This window comes from Magnolia sinica, chromosome 6 (assembly GCF_029962835.1).
Source record: "Magnolia sinica isolate HGM2019 chromosome 6, MsV1, whole genome shotgun sequence".
Taxonomy (NCBI): Eukaryota; Viridiplantae; Streptophyta; class Magnoliopsida; order Magnoliales; family Magnoliaceae; genus Magnolia; species Magnolia sinica.
In genome coordinates, this window is record NC_080578.1 from 92,833,087 (window position 1) to 92,849,759 (window position 16,673).

General features: G+C 40.1%; 1 protein-coding gene across 6 annotated transcripts in view; it reads right to left on the reverse strand.

Moving 5' to 3' along the window:
- Positions 1 to 9,408, reverse strand: part of LOC131249091 (phosphoglycerate mutase-like protein AT74H) — a 34,131-nt gene extending 24,723 nt beyond the window's left edge. For all 6 annotated transcript variants that reach the window (XR_009172675.1, XR_009172673.1, XR_009172672.1 and 3 more), the window contains exons 1-3: positions 8,750 to 9,408; positions 2,001 to 2,120; positions 861 to 1,074 (exon numbers count right to left, since the gene is read on the reverse strand). Coding sequence is in view for 1 of the 6 variants with exons in the window: in XM_058249656.1 (XP_058105639.1) it covers positions 861 to 1,074; positions 2,001 to 2,120; positions 8,750 to 9,254 (839 nt within the window). In the remaining 5 variants the exon portion in view is untranslated. The remainder of the gene's footprint in view (positions 1 to 860; positions 1,075 to 2,000; positions 2,121 to 8,749) is intronic.
- Between the last annotated feature and the right edge of the window lie 7,265 nt (positions 9,409 to 16,673).

Here is a 16,673-nt window from a genome sequence, read left to right on the forward strand (position 1 = left end):
TGTCATTAGGAACTTGAGTTCGAGAATAATGGCCACTAGTCAAGGTAGAGTTGTGTTCCGTGGATCTCAGTACCATGTTTATCCATGACCACCTAGCAAGTTTGAGGATGAACAGTGGTTATTCTTATGTATGTGTGAGGGGATCGAAGATGAATTGGCATGGAAGGTCTCCATCATAAGGTTCAACCACGAGTTGGTGCCTTTTCGTATGCCACAAAGGAGTGTGAGTTTTCATGGATATGAGATCTTGTTATTAGATCTCTTGGACGCTTATATTTGATGATCACTTAGAGTCTCTAAATTGAGAGGCCGATCATGCTTGCCCCAAATTGACTTGTGTATGTATCAACTTTAATTAATCCTTAGACTTGAGGACATGGGGAGTTCCAGTTCCTAGTGTAATGTGCTTTGGCCCTTCTTATGAGGTCCATGAAGTGACACATATGCAAGTACGGTTGTATACATGCATTAGGATACAATTGAGGCCCATATGATCTCACACAGGATACACTGGTTGCCTAAGAACACTTTTATAACTTAGACCTTGTTGACCGGATCATTCAACACGTTGGTTTCAGTTGGGACCAACACTTAAATGGTTTTTTTAAGTTCTTTATTAATGTTTTTTACTGTTGATATTTTGTTTTAACCGTTAAAAGAAATTCTAGTCATGCCTAATGGATATTCAATGGTTAGGATCTTGTGTTCCACCCATTGATTTGCATGGGTATTGAATCAAGAAAGATAAAAGAAATAGGTAATCCATGGAAAATCTAAAAGAAATATACAAACAATGGGTAATCTGTGGTGAATCTAGGAAGGGAAACCCCACAGGGCAATGAATGCAAAGTACCAATTACCTTCCACCGTCGCCAAGTTCCATAACGAGCATTCCTCCATTGTCAAAATTGTTGAGACCTTCAAATTGCTCCACAGTCCATTTGTACCACCTCATCAGAAACACTCGCAATGTTAGGCCATGTGACACTATTACTAAATTCATGTTCTCTGTCCGTTTACCAGGTGGTTGAAAGCGTCCAATGTCAATATCTGCTCTAAGGGTCTCCCTGAATCCTGTATAGCAATAACACCGCATAAATTGGAAACTCTAGCGTAATTTATTATGAAGCACACTCATAAAAATTCCCTGAGGTGGTTCCCCACTGTCAACATAGGAAATGTGTATTGAAATCCGTCCATGCATCCGATCAGCCACCATATGTGATGGGTCATAGACAAAAGATTGTAGTGATGGGACAATCCTGACCATTCAGTTGTTTAGCTTTCCTGTTCAATGTGGAGAGATCATCAGTTTGCTCAACGTGATTTTGCCGCCCATTTGCAGGTGATCGGATAGCTACCATAGTCACAATCAACTTCTTTTGGGGATATGACCCAGCAAATCAACAGTTTGATCATTGAGTGCATGTGACACATATATGGTGAGGATGGTGAAAAATCAGAGAACGGGACCATTGGCGTCTCCAAATCAAGAGAGAGGAATTGCCGTGAGACTGGGAATCCTTCGGTGGTATGCTCTTCCTGACAGTAGGATTTTCTTGAGGGTTTCTAGTGTTCTCCAGGGGGTTTGCAATGGGGTAGTTAATCTCCTTTAATAGACTTTGATCCACATTCCTAACGGTTGGATCTTCAATACCCCAAAGATAAATGCCCGCCTCATGCTCTAGAAACCTAATCCACATTGACCTTTGATTTGAACAGTAGAAAACAGATTTTACAAAATAAATATCATTTATAATATTTATAATATGCTAAAAGAGAATTTAAAGATCTGGATTAACAGACCATTGTGGGGATCACCAGGATCAAGAGGGCCTCATGGCCATTGATCCAAAAGATGCCCTGTAAAACAAACATCATAGTAGAAACTCCTCTTGAAGAAAACTAAGACTAGCTCAAGAAAAAAATTAATGAAGTACACAGCATAATCAGAACAGATCAATCATAATGGCACATGAAACTTCCATTCCTGATAGTACCTGTTATTCGGTCATAAACATCAGCAGCAGATTCCCCATCAGGAAAGCGGTAGAAGAAACGGCCATAGCGATTGCGGAGTACCTTTTCGATCCGCATTTTCTCCCGATCCTGAAAATTTCCTTTTTACAACAAATAAAAAAAGAACTGGTAAGAGTGATGAATTTTCAGCTAGACTAGAGAAGTTTTTAGGTGGTGGCTTAAGCTTGGAATTCTTGTACATGATCTCCTAAGTGGGATGATGAATGCTCCAAATGGAAGTATGCATACGAAGAGAAGGCTTCTCAATTTTATGTGTTAGACCATCTAATCTCCATTCGTTGTGTTGCAATTTGTTTTAGAAGAAATATAAAAACCTTGATCAAAGTGCTGTTTCGCTTACAAACCGTACATGTACGCCCACCTTCTGGTAATCCAATCGTTCATATGGTGGGCCCCATGGCGGATGCAAGCAAACACCCATCAGATTATCCGTCCAGTTTGGCCTTTATTGAATGTTGACCTTTGGTTGTAATTGGACTTTTCATCCAATGGTTGGCATCAACCAATAGGGGAGATTCTACAGCATGGCACATCCCATTCCTAACTGCTTTAGTCATCCCCACTTACAGACATTTAGCCCCAACAGCATACCACTAATATCCAAACTCACGATTTCTATTGGCAGTGTTATCTGTTATTCATTCATTTCATGGAAGAGAGAATAAGAAACAATAGCAAGATTGCGTGGATGAGCTAATGGCATGCCATACTTGGAGCTCTGCATCCCCATGCGGAGATGATAAGAATAACTTAAAAATGGCCTCAAATCTGGTTTTCATGATCAAGCAAACACATTGACACCAATGTAAACTACTATAGCTGAATTCCAAAGGGTATTGTTTACCTATTGATTCTAGTCTTTATGTTTCTTTCAATTCATGATGCCAATATACTGATGTAGGACAGGTCATGGATGACTTCATGAAGGGCCAAGATCAAAAGCAGTCAGGGGGGAAGGGCCAAAACACGACACAGATTGGCTAATGCACCATAACTTCCAACGGCGATAACTTCTGTGACAGATTATCTGAATTGCACATATAAGAGATCATTGAAAAGCTATCAAAGAGACGTACGACCTAGCCAATGGGAACAGAATAGTTTAGAAAAATAAGGTCATTTTATAGGTCAAATTTTAGTTCAAACTCAAAATTTACCAATTTTGATAAATTACAATGTTGCTATTTTCTAGTCATTTTTTAAAAAGTCATGTAAAAGAGTTTAGACAGTTTCAACATCTTTTACTATTTTTAGAAAGTTTACTATTTCGAGTTCATTCCAACTCTAAGGCTAGTTCCTTCAAACTCTAGGGCTTATATAAGCTATCAAGTGTGTTTTACAGAATAGTTCCCATTATTATCAACTTCATCATTATTTTAGAGAATTTTTTCCTTGTTGGTTCAAGGCTATGAGAAGACGATGTTGATCTTTTCTCACCTTTTTCTCCACACACCCATTACTAAGATACATATATATGCGCAAAGAGCAAGCATACAGACAGGACAAGTACCCATGCAACACGTCAGTGGAATGAGAAAGTTGCCGGGAATATGGAAAAGAGGAAATGTAATGCAATTAGAATATGCTGCCCTATAAGTATTCACATAATATCGTCATGGCATTGCCATTAGTACCCCATGTATATACAGGTACCTTGGTGTATCCCCACTTAATGGCCAAAATTGACCAGACCAAACAATCCTGACCTTTCACCTCTGATTAGCTGATCCAAGACTACTAAGTGCGCATCGTCGTCAATATTTTCTTTATAATGCCTATTTCCAAGCTCTTGATGAGATCATTGCGATCATATCAGTTTGATTTTTTTTTTTTTAGGTGGGGTCAATCCAAGCCGGGTCCCATCAGGATGATCCAGATCGTTCAAGGTGGGGACTGCTCGAAAGGGTTCAAATCATTTTTCTTTAGAGCTGAAAGTCAATTTAAGGCCTAGACTGTGATGTGAATGCACCACCGATTAAACAACAATGGTGACTCATCCATTCCGTAGGTAGCGCACAGGCATGTTTGATTTTCTAAAGTTTTCCTTTGGTAATTACCACATCATTCCCGAGGGTTGATTTGACTCCTGCTTAGACCAAAATCGAGGATGTTGCCAAACATGTGGGCCCCACTGTGATGTATGTGGATTATCCATACCGTCCATCTGTTATGCCAACTAAATTTAGGACATGAGTAAAAAAAATGAAGCATATTCAAAGTTCAAGTGGACCACACCACAGAAAAAAGGGAATCGAACACCCACCGTTAAAAACTTCTTTGGGCCGCTGTTTACTTTGGTGTGGGCCACTTGAATGTTGGATTTGCCTCATTTTTCAGCTCATGCCTCAAAATTTTCTGGTAAAATGGATGGACGACATAGATATATCATATACATCACATGGGGCCCACAAAATTAGGCCAATCCTTTTGGACAGTTTTTCAAAGCAGAAATACCTGCCTCTTTTTCAAACATGGTGAAATTGTAATAATTGGTTTTTTGTTTTGGTTAGCTTGTTAGTACACGCACTGTCAGATCACACTTCACTGTTAGCCACCCCCACTAAGGAAATTGTAATAATTGGTTATTTACAGTGAAGTTGGAAGCATAACCCAAAAACTAGACTAATCTTAAGATCATAACCATCTAATCTCAGCTTTTGAATTTGGATTATTGACCATACCCTTTTTAGCCATCCATTTGATGGCCACCAATTGGAAGGCTAAGATCATCTGACATGTATCTTTTTCAAAATATGCTCGATCCCCAACAGGCCGCATGATTTGGATGGTGGATTTTACATTCATGCATGCTACATGCACAGAGTCAATAGCATTTAATAAATGGCAAAAAAAAAACCCACATGTACAGTGGATGACCCGAACAATTACTATTAGATTGTAAATCTCCAGCTATGTAATATTTTCTCTAGCTATGTAATGTCCTATATTTAGCACTTAGGATCTTTCTTCCAGCTATGTAACATCCTATATTTAGCACCTAGAATCTTTCTTACAGCTATGTATATTACATATTAATAGGTTGTAATCATACTATAAAGAGGGCGTTTTTTCTCCAATACAAACACAGAAATTCCAAACGTATTATGGTATCAAAGCCAAGTTTGATCAGGGCTATTGATCCAAATTTTGAACGGTCAGGATCTCTTGACTGATCAGAGTATACACCAATCTTCAGTGTATAATCTTCCTCAATCCATCTCTCCTCCCACCAACCCCTTTAGCACGACGGTTCTCATCCTCTGCTGCGACCCATCTCTCCATTGCTGCGATTTCATCATCTGCTGCGATTTCATCATAAGCTGTCCGACATCTGCCAGCACTAGAATCCAAGCCAACAACAACATGGCCACTTCAAAGTCTCTTGAGTCTACTATAAGCCCTACTCTTGCATCATATGATTCTTCCAATCCACTCTACCTTTATCATTTGGATCAGCCAGGTATTGTACTTGTTTCTCAACAACTTAATGGAGATAACTATACCACTTGGAGTCGTGCTATGATTGTCGCTCTTAGCGCGAAAAATAAATTGTGCTTCGTTGATGGTTCCTACCCACCACCACTCACTACGTCACCTGATTTTGCCTCTTGGACTCGATACAATCATATGGTTCTCTCTTCGGTTCCCAATGCCCTCACAAAAGAGTTATCTAATAGTGTTGTTTACACTGACAATGCTCATGATGTTTGGATTGACCTACGTGACCGCTTTGCTCAAAGCAATGGTCCACATATACTCCAGCTCCAACATTCCATCTGCTCTCATACACAAAATCAGTCTACCATTGCTTCATATTTTTCTCAGTTGAAATCATACTGGGATGAATTATCTTCTTTCTCTACACTTCCCACATGTACTTGTGGCGTATCCAAAGATCTCGTTTCTCATCAACAGAAGGAACGTCTCATGCAATTCCTTATAGGGGACTATTAGATTGTAAATCTCAAGCTATGTAATATTTTCTCTAGCTATGTAATATCCTATATTTAGCACTTAGGATCTTTCTTCCAGCTATGTAATATTTTCTCTAGCTATGTAATATCTTATATTTAGCACCTAGGATCTTTTTTTACAGTTATGTATATTACATATCAATAGGTTGTAATCATACTATAAAGAGGGTGTTTTTTCTCCAATACAAACACAGAAATTCCAAACGTATTAGCTACCTATATGGGCCATGGAGAGGAATAAAAAGGTCTTGATGCATCATAACATTACTGTCCTTTTGCACCATTCTGTACATGTGGCCATGATTTGCTGATCCTGGCCGTTGATCTGATGAGCTCTACCACTGATCGAGTTTCCCCCCAAAACATCTCAGATTCAAGGTTCCTAACGATTGATCGGTGGCCAACAATAGGACGTTAAGAGAAAATACAACAACAGTCCAGAAAAAAGGCAAAAGACTGTATGTAAAAGACCATCCAACCTGGAAATTTTCTGGGTCATCCCATCTACTGTGGCCCCCACAATATTAACAGTCCAGATCAACGAACCATAGGCTCCAGTTTCTGGATTTGGTGCATCAGAACGTGATCATAACAGAACCCTAACTAGTTATGAGCAGAGTGCGATTCGTGACTCATGTGCCCTACCTACAATTGGCATACATGCACATCCATCTGAACCGTCCAAGCAGTGAGCTTCATGCCAAATGTCAAAGTGACTTTCTGATTTCAACTTCCTACGATATCTTTTTTAACCGTCCACTTCATGGTCACCAATTAGTCGGTTACGATCATCCAATCAACGTGGTTTTGCAGTAACCTCCATCTGCATCAGCGCCAACGATTTGGACGGTCAGACATGCATGTACGCCACGTGTACAGTGTATGGAGGACGCGGATTTGCTGCCAAAGGAAAGTTCCCGTGCTGGAAACCTAGGTGGGGCCACCGTGACGTTTTTGAGAAATCCACTCCGTCCATCCGTTTTGTGAGTTCATTTTAGGATAATTGGCCAAAAATGATCCGCATACAATACTTAAGTGTGCTGAAAACGTGAGAATTGAATGTCCACGGTTGAAATATTCGTGGGGCCACGGAAGTTTTGAATCATGCTAATATTTATTTTTTCGGTTCATCCCGGTGGGAATGACTTTACGAATGGTATCGATGGCAAGTAAACATCACTGTCAACCCAGGGAGGTTTCAACGGTAAGAATTTCCCTAAACACATTTTCCTTTAGTACGGACCTTGAGTATTGGATCCTGCTCACTTTCGGCTTCACATACTATGATGAGCACATGAAACGGATGGACGGTATGAATTTCTCACAAACATCACGGTGGGCCCCGCCTAGGTTTCCAACTTCCTCCAAAGGTTCCACAGGAAATCCGCGTCCGTGTATGGGACATAACACCCCAGTCAGGTGAGGTCCCACTAGAGTATTTCCAGTTTTTTGGGCCCGGATTAGATACTGACAAGGTCAGTAGCCAAATCGCTACCGAAGTGACGTCACCAAGCTTTGTGGACCCCACCATGATGCATGTGTTATATTCATACCGTCCATACATTTGGAGAGATCGTTTTATGGCATGAGAAAAATAAAGAGATAGATCTAATGTTCAATTGGACCCCACGATAGAAAATAGTAGGGATAGTGACATCCACCGTTCAAAACTTCTTAGGAGCCACAGAAGTTTCAGATCAAGCTTATATAATTTTTTTTCACTTCATCTGTCCCTATGTTAACTTATGAATAGGTTGGATCTAAAAAATACAATATGGTGGGCCCTATAAATGTTTCAACGGTGGGTGTGACTGATCCCACGGTTTTCTGTGGTGGGTCCACTTGAACATTAGATCTATCTTATTCTTTTTCTCATACCATAAAACGATCTCTACAAATAGTCGGACGGTATGGATATAACACATGCATCATGGTGGGGTCCACATAGCTTGGTGACGTCACTTCAGTAGCGACTTGGCTACTGACCTTTTCAGTATCTAATCGGCGCCCCAGTTTTTTTGGTTTGGGCGCGGCTTCGGCGTGGGTGGGATCCCTGACCATGGGGCCCACCTTGATGTATGCGCCTTATATCCACCCCGTCCATCCGTTTTGAAAACTCATTTTAGTCATGATCCTAAAAATGAAGCAGATCCAAATCTCAGGTGGACCACACTTCAGGAAACAGTGGTATTCAACCAATAGAAACAACACGTGGGCCGCAAAAGTTTTGGATCAAGATGATATTTGTGCGGTCTCTTCATCCAAGTTTCTGTGATCTTATCAACAGGTTGGATGGAAAATAAACATTCCGGTGGACTCCATGAAGTTTTTAATGGTGAGGATTCAATCACGACTGTTTCATGTGGTATAGTCGTTCAAAGACCTGGATCTGCTTCATATTTTGGATTACACCCTAAAATGAGCTGTCAAAATGGATGGACGGTGTCGATGTAAGGCAAATACATCACAGTGGGCCCCACAGTTAGAGATCCAACCAAACGTACAAACTTCAGTTCCGTTCCTAGCTGTCGATTTGTTTATGCTATGGCCCACTGAAGTTGTCAAAAGACCTGACTTTTAAACCAGAAGATATAAACAGTGCAGCCCACTTACGTAAAGATCTAATCCACCACACGTGTTCCACAATCGCGAATTCGCTCGCGCGTGTATGGGAACGGCTCCCACACGCGTGAACAAATAATAAAAGAAGGGAAAAAGATAAAAAGGAGGCGTACCGAAATCCTGCTCGCGCAGTCGCGGCTCCTCCCTCACCCCAGCAATCCTATCCCTATCGAACGCCCGCCCCAGCCCTCGCAGCGTCTCCAGCGTCCTCGCGTATGGCGACACGTAGAAATACACCTTCCAATCATCCACACCGTCCGATTCGATCATGTCCCTTATCATCTTCCCGCATCCCTCCGCTTCATCCCAGCCCTTCTGCGTCAGCTTTATCTTCGGGTCCGGCACCATTGTATATACACTCTCATCCACGTTACCCTCGCTCTGCCCGTGACGTACCAGGATGATCCGTCGCGGCCGAGGACAGGACCCTGCCCTCGCGACGGACAGCTTCTCTGGAAAACGATCCATGCCTTTACCGTTAGACGCGTCTATCAGCTTGAGATTAGGGTTCCCGAGAGTGTCCTCGCAGCAGCGGATGCGAGATGAGATGGTGGGGTTCGTTTTCTCGCGAGAAATTGGGATGGAGAGAGTTGAGAAGAGGAAGGAGGCGGACGCCATTGTTTGATTTTGAGTTTCGCTGAAGGACAGTGCCCACAGCGGAAGGTTTTCGTTGTGGGCGAATGGCGGGTGAACGTGTATGGCGTTGGGTTAAAAGAAGCTAGGGGAAACGCGTTTGGACGGGGAAATTTTTGATACTCTGGCAGAGTGTGATAGATGATACGCAGGCAGTTACAAATTACCTAGAAATGCGTACTTGGCTTTGATTATCGTGCCCGTGTAGATGTGTCGTGAATTAAAATTAACGGTTAAAAATGAAAAGTATCCAACGGTCCTGTTTCAGCGAACAAGTGTCCAAGAATCAGAGGTTGGGATTGTCCAAGCAATCTGATTTTGAGACAGAGACCGTGTGCTTCACGACTTAATTTGAATTAACGTGTGACATGTGTGCAATTTCTTAGCGTCTGTGTATGAAGCATCGTACTCTGCCAGAGTATCAAATGGCACTTCAGAGCTGGGCGCGGATTTAGGTGAGTCCGGGGTGATAGCTTATTGGGTGGGTCCCTGACCGTGGGGCTCACCTTGATTTATGTGTTGTGTATCCATGCCGTCCATTCCTTTTTCCATCTCATTTTAAGACATTTTCCAAAAACAAACAGAAATAAGTCTTCGGTGGACCATATCACAGGCAAAAGTGGTCATTGAACGTCCGCCGTTAAAAACTTCCTAGGGCCCACCGTAATGTTTATTTTCTATCCAACATTTTGATAACTTCATACAGTCCTTGAAGAAGGGAAAACACGAATATCATCTTGATCCAAAACTTTTGTAGCCCACAAAAAGTTTTCAATGGTCAGTCACCACTATTTCTGTAGTGTGGTCCATCTGAAAATTGGATCTGATTCTTTTTTGGGCCTATGAACTAAAATGATATCTTAAAACGGATGGACGGCGTGGATATACAAAAAATACATATATCTGGGTCCCGTAGTCAGAGACTCACTCACTAAGTTGATACCCCAGACTCACCTAATCCGCGCCCTTTCGGAGCTACTCCCCGGGACCAACCGATTCGCACGTGACGCATGCCAGCGAGTATAATTGTAGGATATCATACGCCAGCGAGCATGCATGTAGGAGATCTACACCATTCGTCAGGTTGGTTACTATTGAGTGTGACATCACGTGAAATCCTGGACGTTCTACTTGTCAGGTAGGTAATTTGTAAACAATGAATCTGAACCGTTGCTTCTTAATTTTTAAAGCATTGTTCCGTAAGGGACCGGTTCATATGGAGGAAGACCGTAGCAATTTATTTATCCCGGAAGGTTCATCGTGTGGCCACTGCGATGAATGGCCTTGATATTAAACACGTGTGCTAGACACGTACAGAAGCGCTTTCGAGTAGCATATGTGGTGTGAGTAGTTATACAAGAGTCTGTTCATTGCAGTGCATACCCATGCGGTTGTACATACGACTATTGATCGCGACCATCCATCTGGTGGGCATTACTATTAAACCATAGTTACCATACCATTCTAGCCTTTTAACTAATAAACACTTCCACTTTTAATGTGGACATTTGGATGATTGTTGCTCGATATCGATTTGACATATACAATGATGGCTAGGATTACCTAGTAAATATGTGCTTTTACCATGATCTGTGCAGAGAGATTCAGATGGGTAATTTGGATTCATCATCTATTTAGTGACATGTCCAGTGCGGCAGCGATGAACCGAGGCCTATTTACCTCAGCTATTTTGTTCTCAGCACGTTTTATTGCAACGTGCCCTTGTTATCTTGCCTCTAGACATGCAACTGAGGAGTGCTGGACTTAGCCGCACGTATACTCGCAGGACATTAATCAGGCTGTTCAAACAATCCTAACCGATCAGCCTGTTCAAGCGATCCTAACCGAACGATTCTGAAAAGCGACTGACCAAGCGATCCCATTCAAGGGCCAAATCCAAAGTTACAACTATCCTTACATGCCCCATTTTTTGGATATGATAACATACAAAATAGGCCCGCATGATGAACGGGCCTGATCTTGCTCATGTGTTGCATCTTATTCACATGCAATAAGTAAGTTTTGCAAGTCATAACACCATTCCTCGTGTAGAGTGGGATTATTACGAATCATACTCACAGAATTGGTGGAAAATCATCGTTCGTTGGGAACCGGTGACTTCCCTATCTAGGGATTACATCCGACGCGACTTGCCTGTCATATGGGGTTACATGGCTCCCAGATAATCCAAAGCCCCTGGAGCCCGCCACGATGTTTGCGTAGTATCTACTTCGTTCATACGTTTCGTCAGCTCATTTTAGAACATGAGCCCAGGCTTAAGGAAGATCCAAAACTCAAGTGGTCCACACGAGTGAGCATTGAATGTCCACCGTTGAAAGCTTAGGGGTATTACAGAAGTTTTGGGTCAGCGTCATGAACAGGTTGGATGGCATCTAAACATCACGGTGGACCCAGAAAGGTTTCAATAGTGGTTGTCTTCCTCCCCACCGTTTCCTGTGGTGTGGCCCACGTGAGGTTTGGATCTCCCTCGCGTTTGGGCTCAGGTCCTAAACTGAGCTAATGAAACAGATGAACGGAGTGGATATAACACAAACACCGTGATGGGTCCATAGAGCCAGGTTGCAGGGTAGCCCCCGATAGAAAGTCAGACAATTGGGGCGCACTTCTTATCGTTGTCCAGATTGGACGGTTATAAATGACTGCAACAGAGAACTAGTATTTCCCTTTATTTGACAGCTCATCAAGTGATTCAGAGATTAACATCCATTTTCTCCGCACGTGTCAGTAACATACACGTGATATATCGAACTCAACATTCCAAGAGCAGTAAATGGGTCGGGTCGGCCTAAATGATTGGACTATCCGAGCCCAAATCAGGCTTTTAATAGGCTGGGCAGCCGTACATTCACCTATCTAAATATGCTGGGCCACGTATGTTTGTCCGGCCTCTATTCAGATGCAAGCCCTAATTTAATTTATATGGGCCCAAAAAGTAGGACCCACTTCAACCAACTGCCTCCGAAGCTTAGGCAGAAACTAGGCCAAAGGAAATTGGACTATGGTTGGGCCTTGCACATGACTCTACACTGAGTGTAATTAATTCAATTTTCATACAGTTGTCCGGATACATAATTTCAATGAATTCAAAGTTCACATTCAAATTTAACATCTATTCATCTGCATTTGTTTTACATTCTTATAATTTTCATAATCATATATTCAAAAACATATCATCTAAATATAAATCACTTGAGTCCACACATTTGAAACTTCATTCAATTATAAAATAAAAAATACATTAAAAAAATCAAATTCTTATATAGTAAACTATATAAATATATAATTCATTAGTCCAACATAACAAGTTCATCTTCCACCAGATACGCGATTCATCTGCCAATCGGTCCTTATTTTCCGACACTTGGTTCGGATTTTCTGTTTCATTCATTTATATACGATTGTCAATCTGTAATCTTAGCTGGTTAGGCTAGTGAGTGAACTCAGCATGGTTCATACATGCTATAATATAAGATAACACAAACAGATCATATGATATGCGACATGAATATGAATGCAGGAATGTTATGAAATGCATGTCAAGTAAGACAATCGTCTACTTGTTTGGGTTGGATATCTATCAAGCCAAATTTCATATCAGTCGGACATCCATCGTAGGTAGGCATGAGTAATATACAACATCCACTTAGGTGTCATTGACAATATATTCATCTACTCTATGAGTAGGCTTTCACTTCTGTGGGCATTTGGCAACAAATCCACCATGTGTAACCATTCAGGGAGATCCCCAAGAAATCCAAGCACAAGGTGTGTATGCAGTCACGTTGGATGTATATAATGTGTGCTCAATGTCTATGCATCGACATGAGTAGTCAATAAATACATCTCTCTTTGAGAGGAATCACGGATTTCACAATATCAATGATTTATATATTTGTATGATCCATATGCATAAAAAATGTCTTGAAATACAAATTATAAAACAAGAATCATACTAGTACAATAGATATAACAAGACAACCAATTCAAACAATCACAATAATCAATATATATATCTTAATAGTGGATATATGAGATATGTTGTGATTTACTCACCTCTATCTATCAACACACGTGCTTGGTACTTCTATAATCATAAAGTGTGATTATCTACACCATATAAATAGTAAGCATATATGTGAAGGTTATGTTGGATACATAAAGTGACTAAACTTGCATTTAGTTTAAACATAACTTGAGTATTATTATTTAAAATATAATTTAACTTACGACAATAAATATGGTTTAATTAGATTCTTAATTAGGGTCATGGGTATGAGTGTAAATAGTTGAAAATCATAGTTATAAAGTAGTGATGGTATAAGTGTAAATAAAATTAAAAGCATGGGTAAAAAGTATTTCTATCGCAACTACCATTTTGAAAAGAACAAGGACAAAAAGGTCTTTTTAACTTTTATTTCATTTTTTCTTTTAGTGTATGAGTTTTAACGGAATAAATTGAATATGCAAATGTGACCCGCTTGATATTTACATTGAGTTCATTTATGAGTTTGGGCCCTAGCAGAGGATGAGCATTCAAGTGGATGGTATGGATCTAACACATGTTAATATGTTGCCCACAATCCTAAAACCAAGAGGAATACCCAACTTTCAGCATTGGAATTCCAACGCTAGAAGTTGTTTATTCTTTCTTTCTTGCTTTTCCTTTTTGTATTGGTTCCACTCTAAGCATGTGTAATATTTTAACCGTCCATATGAATGTTACCCTCATAGTAACCGTTGCGCAAAAATCTTAGTCACAAATGAGATTTGTGTGGTCCACAATGATCAAAATAATCCAACATACAATCCCATTGTTTTACTTCGATTAGGACCACATGGACCTCAGATACATCACAAGATTTCGTCATTGGCCTTACATAGCCTTCCAAAGACATTGGACGGTGAAGATATAACATATACACCATATTAGGGCCCACTGCCCTAATAAAAAAACGTGGACCATTCCAGCATATGAAATAACTTTGATTCTAAGGCTCGAACCTTTAATTAATTAATTTATATATATATATATATATATAAGTGGTCCATTATGAGAATATGAACCAACTATCAAATTGGCACCTAATGTTTGTCCATTAGGCCCAAATATCTCCTTGATACAGGATGTTTGTGGACCGCATGAAGCATGATAGTAGATGCTCATTTGTCAGGTCTACTTGGATTTTGGTTCAAGATATTTTTGAGTTCTAAGATATACAAGGGTAGAAGAGATAAATGAATAGTATAGATAGTTCACACATTGAGATGGACCCTACAGATATCATGCACAGATACATATCAATTATGGATCGAGAAATTTACAATTGTACGACCCATTTAAATTTCTAAGCCCACTTCTTTTTACCTTTCAAAAATAAGCCCTAGATGTACGGGCGGCTCGCCAAAGGTCAAAAATGCCCCTGCTTTTTCCTTCAAGCAGATCGGTGGTGCTGGAAGACGAGCGCCGACGCTCCTCGAACTCCAAGTTGTACGAATTGTTCAAAAGATATCAAAGTTACATGGCCCCACAGTTACGTATTTATTATATCTACAACGTTCATCCATATTTCGAGATAATTTCAGAGCATTATCAAAAAAAAAAAAAAAAATCATATCCAAAGATCAACAAGACCACACCACAGAGCAGCGGGAAAATTGATTTTCACCGTTAAAAATTTTGTAATGCCTACCATAACATTTATTTTCCATCCAATCTATTCATAAGGTCACAAAGACCAGGATGAAGAGGAAAAACAAATTTCATAATGATCCAAAACTTCTTTAACCCCTAAAAGGGTTTCAATGATAGATGTTCAATCCTCCATAGCCTTCTAAAGTGTGGTCCACTTGATAGCTAGATCTGTCTTATTTCTCATCTCAAACTTTAATACGAGTTCGTCAAATAGATGGATGGTCGGGATATAACACATACCTCATAATAGGACCCACAAAAAGCGGTGGGGATTACAACAACAAAAATAAAAATAAAAAATAAAATAATAATAATAATAATAATAATAACTAGGAATTAAGGCTAGGGGGTTTTCTATGGCTTATAACCGTAGCCATAGTCATAGTCCCTGCCATTTTGATGTCCTTTTATATGTATCGAAGGTCTTTCGTTATGTATCAAATGTCTTTCGATTAATTGAAAAAGGTCCAGAGGACTGTCCAGTGAGTTTGCCTTAAAAATCTTACAATTTTTGATACATATTGAAGAGTATTCGATATGTATCGAAGGTTATTTTACCAATAGCTACAGATTATAATCGTAGCCATAATTGTAGTTTGTGCCAGTCTATGAATTTTTATTTTTTTAAAATTTTTTTACATGGAGAACTTTATTTTATCTACAATTTTCTCTAATACATATTTCTATAAATATGTATATATAAGCATATAAATTTATTTTTTTTTCTCCTTTTTTTGTTTCTTTATTCATTTAACAAGAATATCTTCTAAACCAAAATTAGTTACTTGACGTACCCTATATGATTTTGGGGTAGGAGAAGCTACTTTAGCCAACCAAGCTAGTTAATTTTCAAGATTGCATCAGGTCGATGGTCGAAAATCCATTTCATTCACTTCGCGGTCAATTTCAATCAGTTCGCGGTCAATTTCATTCATTTCATGTACTTCACGATCAATTCCATGCATTTCACGGTCAATCCCAGCAATTCCATTTTGACTCACGGTCATTTCCATGCATTTCACGGTCAATTCCCTTCACTTCACGGTCATTTCCATGCATTTCAAGGTCATTTCCCTACACTTCACGGTCATTTCCATGCATTTCACGGTCAATCCCAGCTATTCTGTTTTGATTCATGGTCATTTCCATGCATTTCACGGTCAAATCCGTTTACTTCACGGTCATTTTCATGTATTTCATGGTCAATCCCGGCAATTCCGTTTTGACTCACGGTCATTTCCATACATTTCACAGTCAATTCCCTTCACTTTACGGTCATTTCCATGCATTTCACGGTCAATTCACTTCACTTCACAGTCATTTCCATGGATTTCACGGTCAATCCCGGCGATTCCGTTTTGATTCACGGTCATTTTCATGCATTTCACGGTCAATTCCCTTTACTTCATGGTCATTTCCATGCATTTCACGGTCAATTCCCTACACTTCATGGTTTTTTCCATGCATTTCACGGTCAATCCTGGCGATTTCGTTTTGATTCACGATCATTTTCATGCATTTCACGGTCAGTTCGCTTCACTTCACGATCATTTCTATGCATTTCACAGTCAATCCCGGCGATTCCGTTTTGATTCACGGTCATTTCCATGCATTTCACGTTCAATTCCCTTTACTTCATGGTCATTTCCATGCATTTCACGATCAATTCCGTTTACTTCATGGTCATTTCC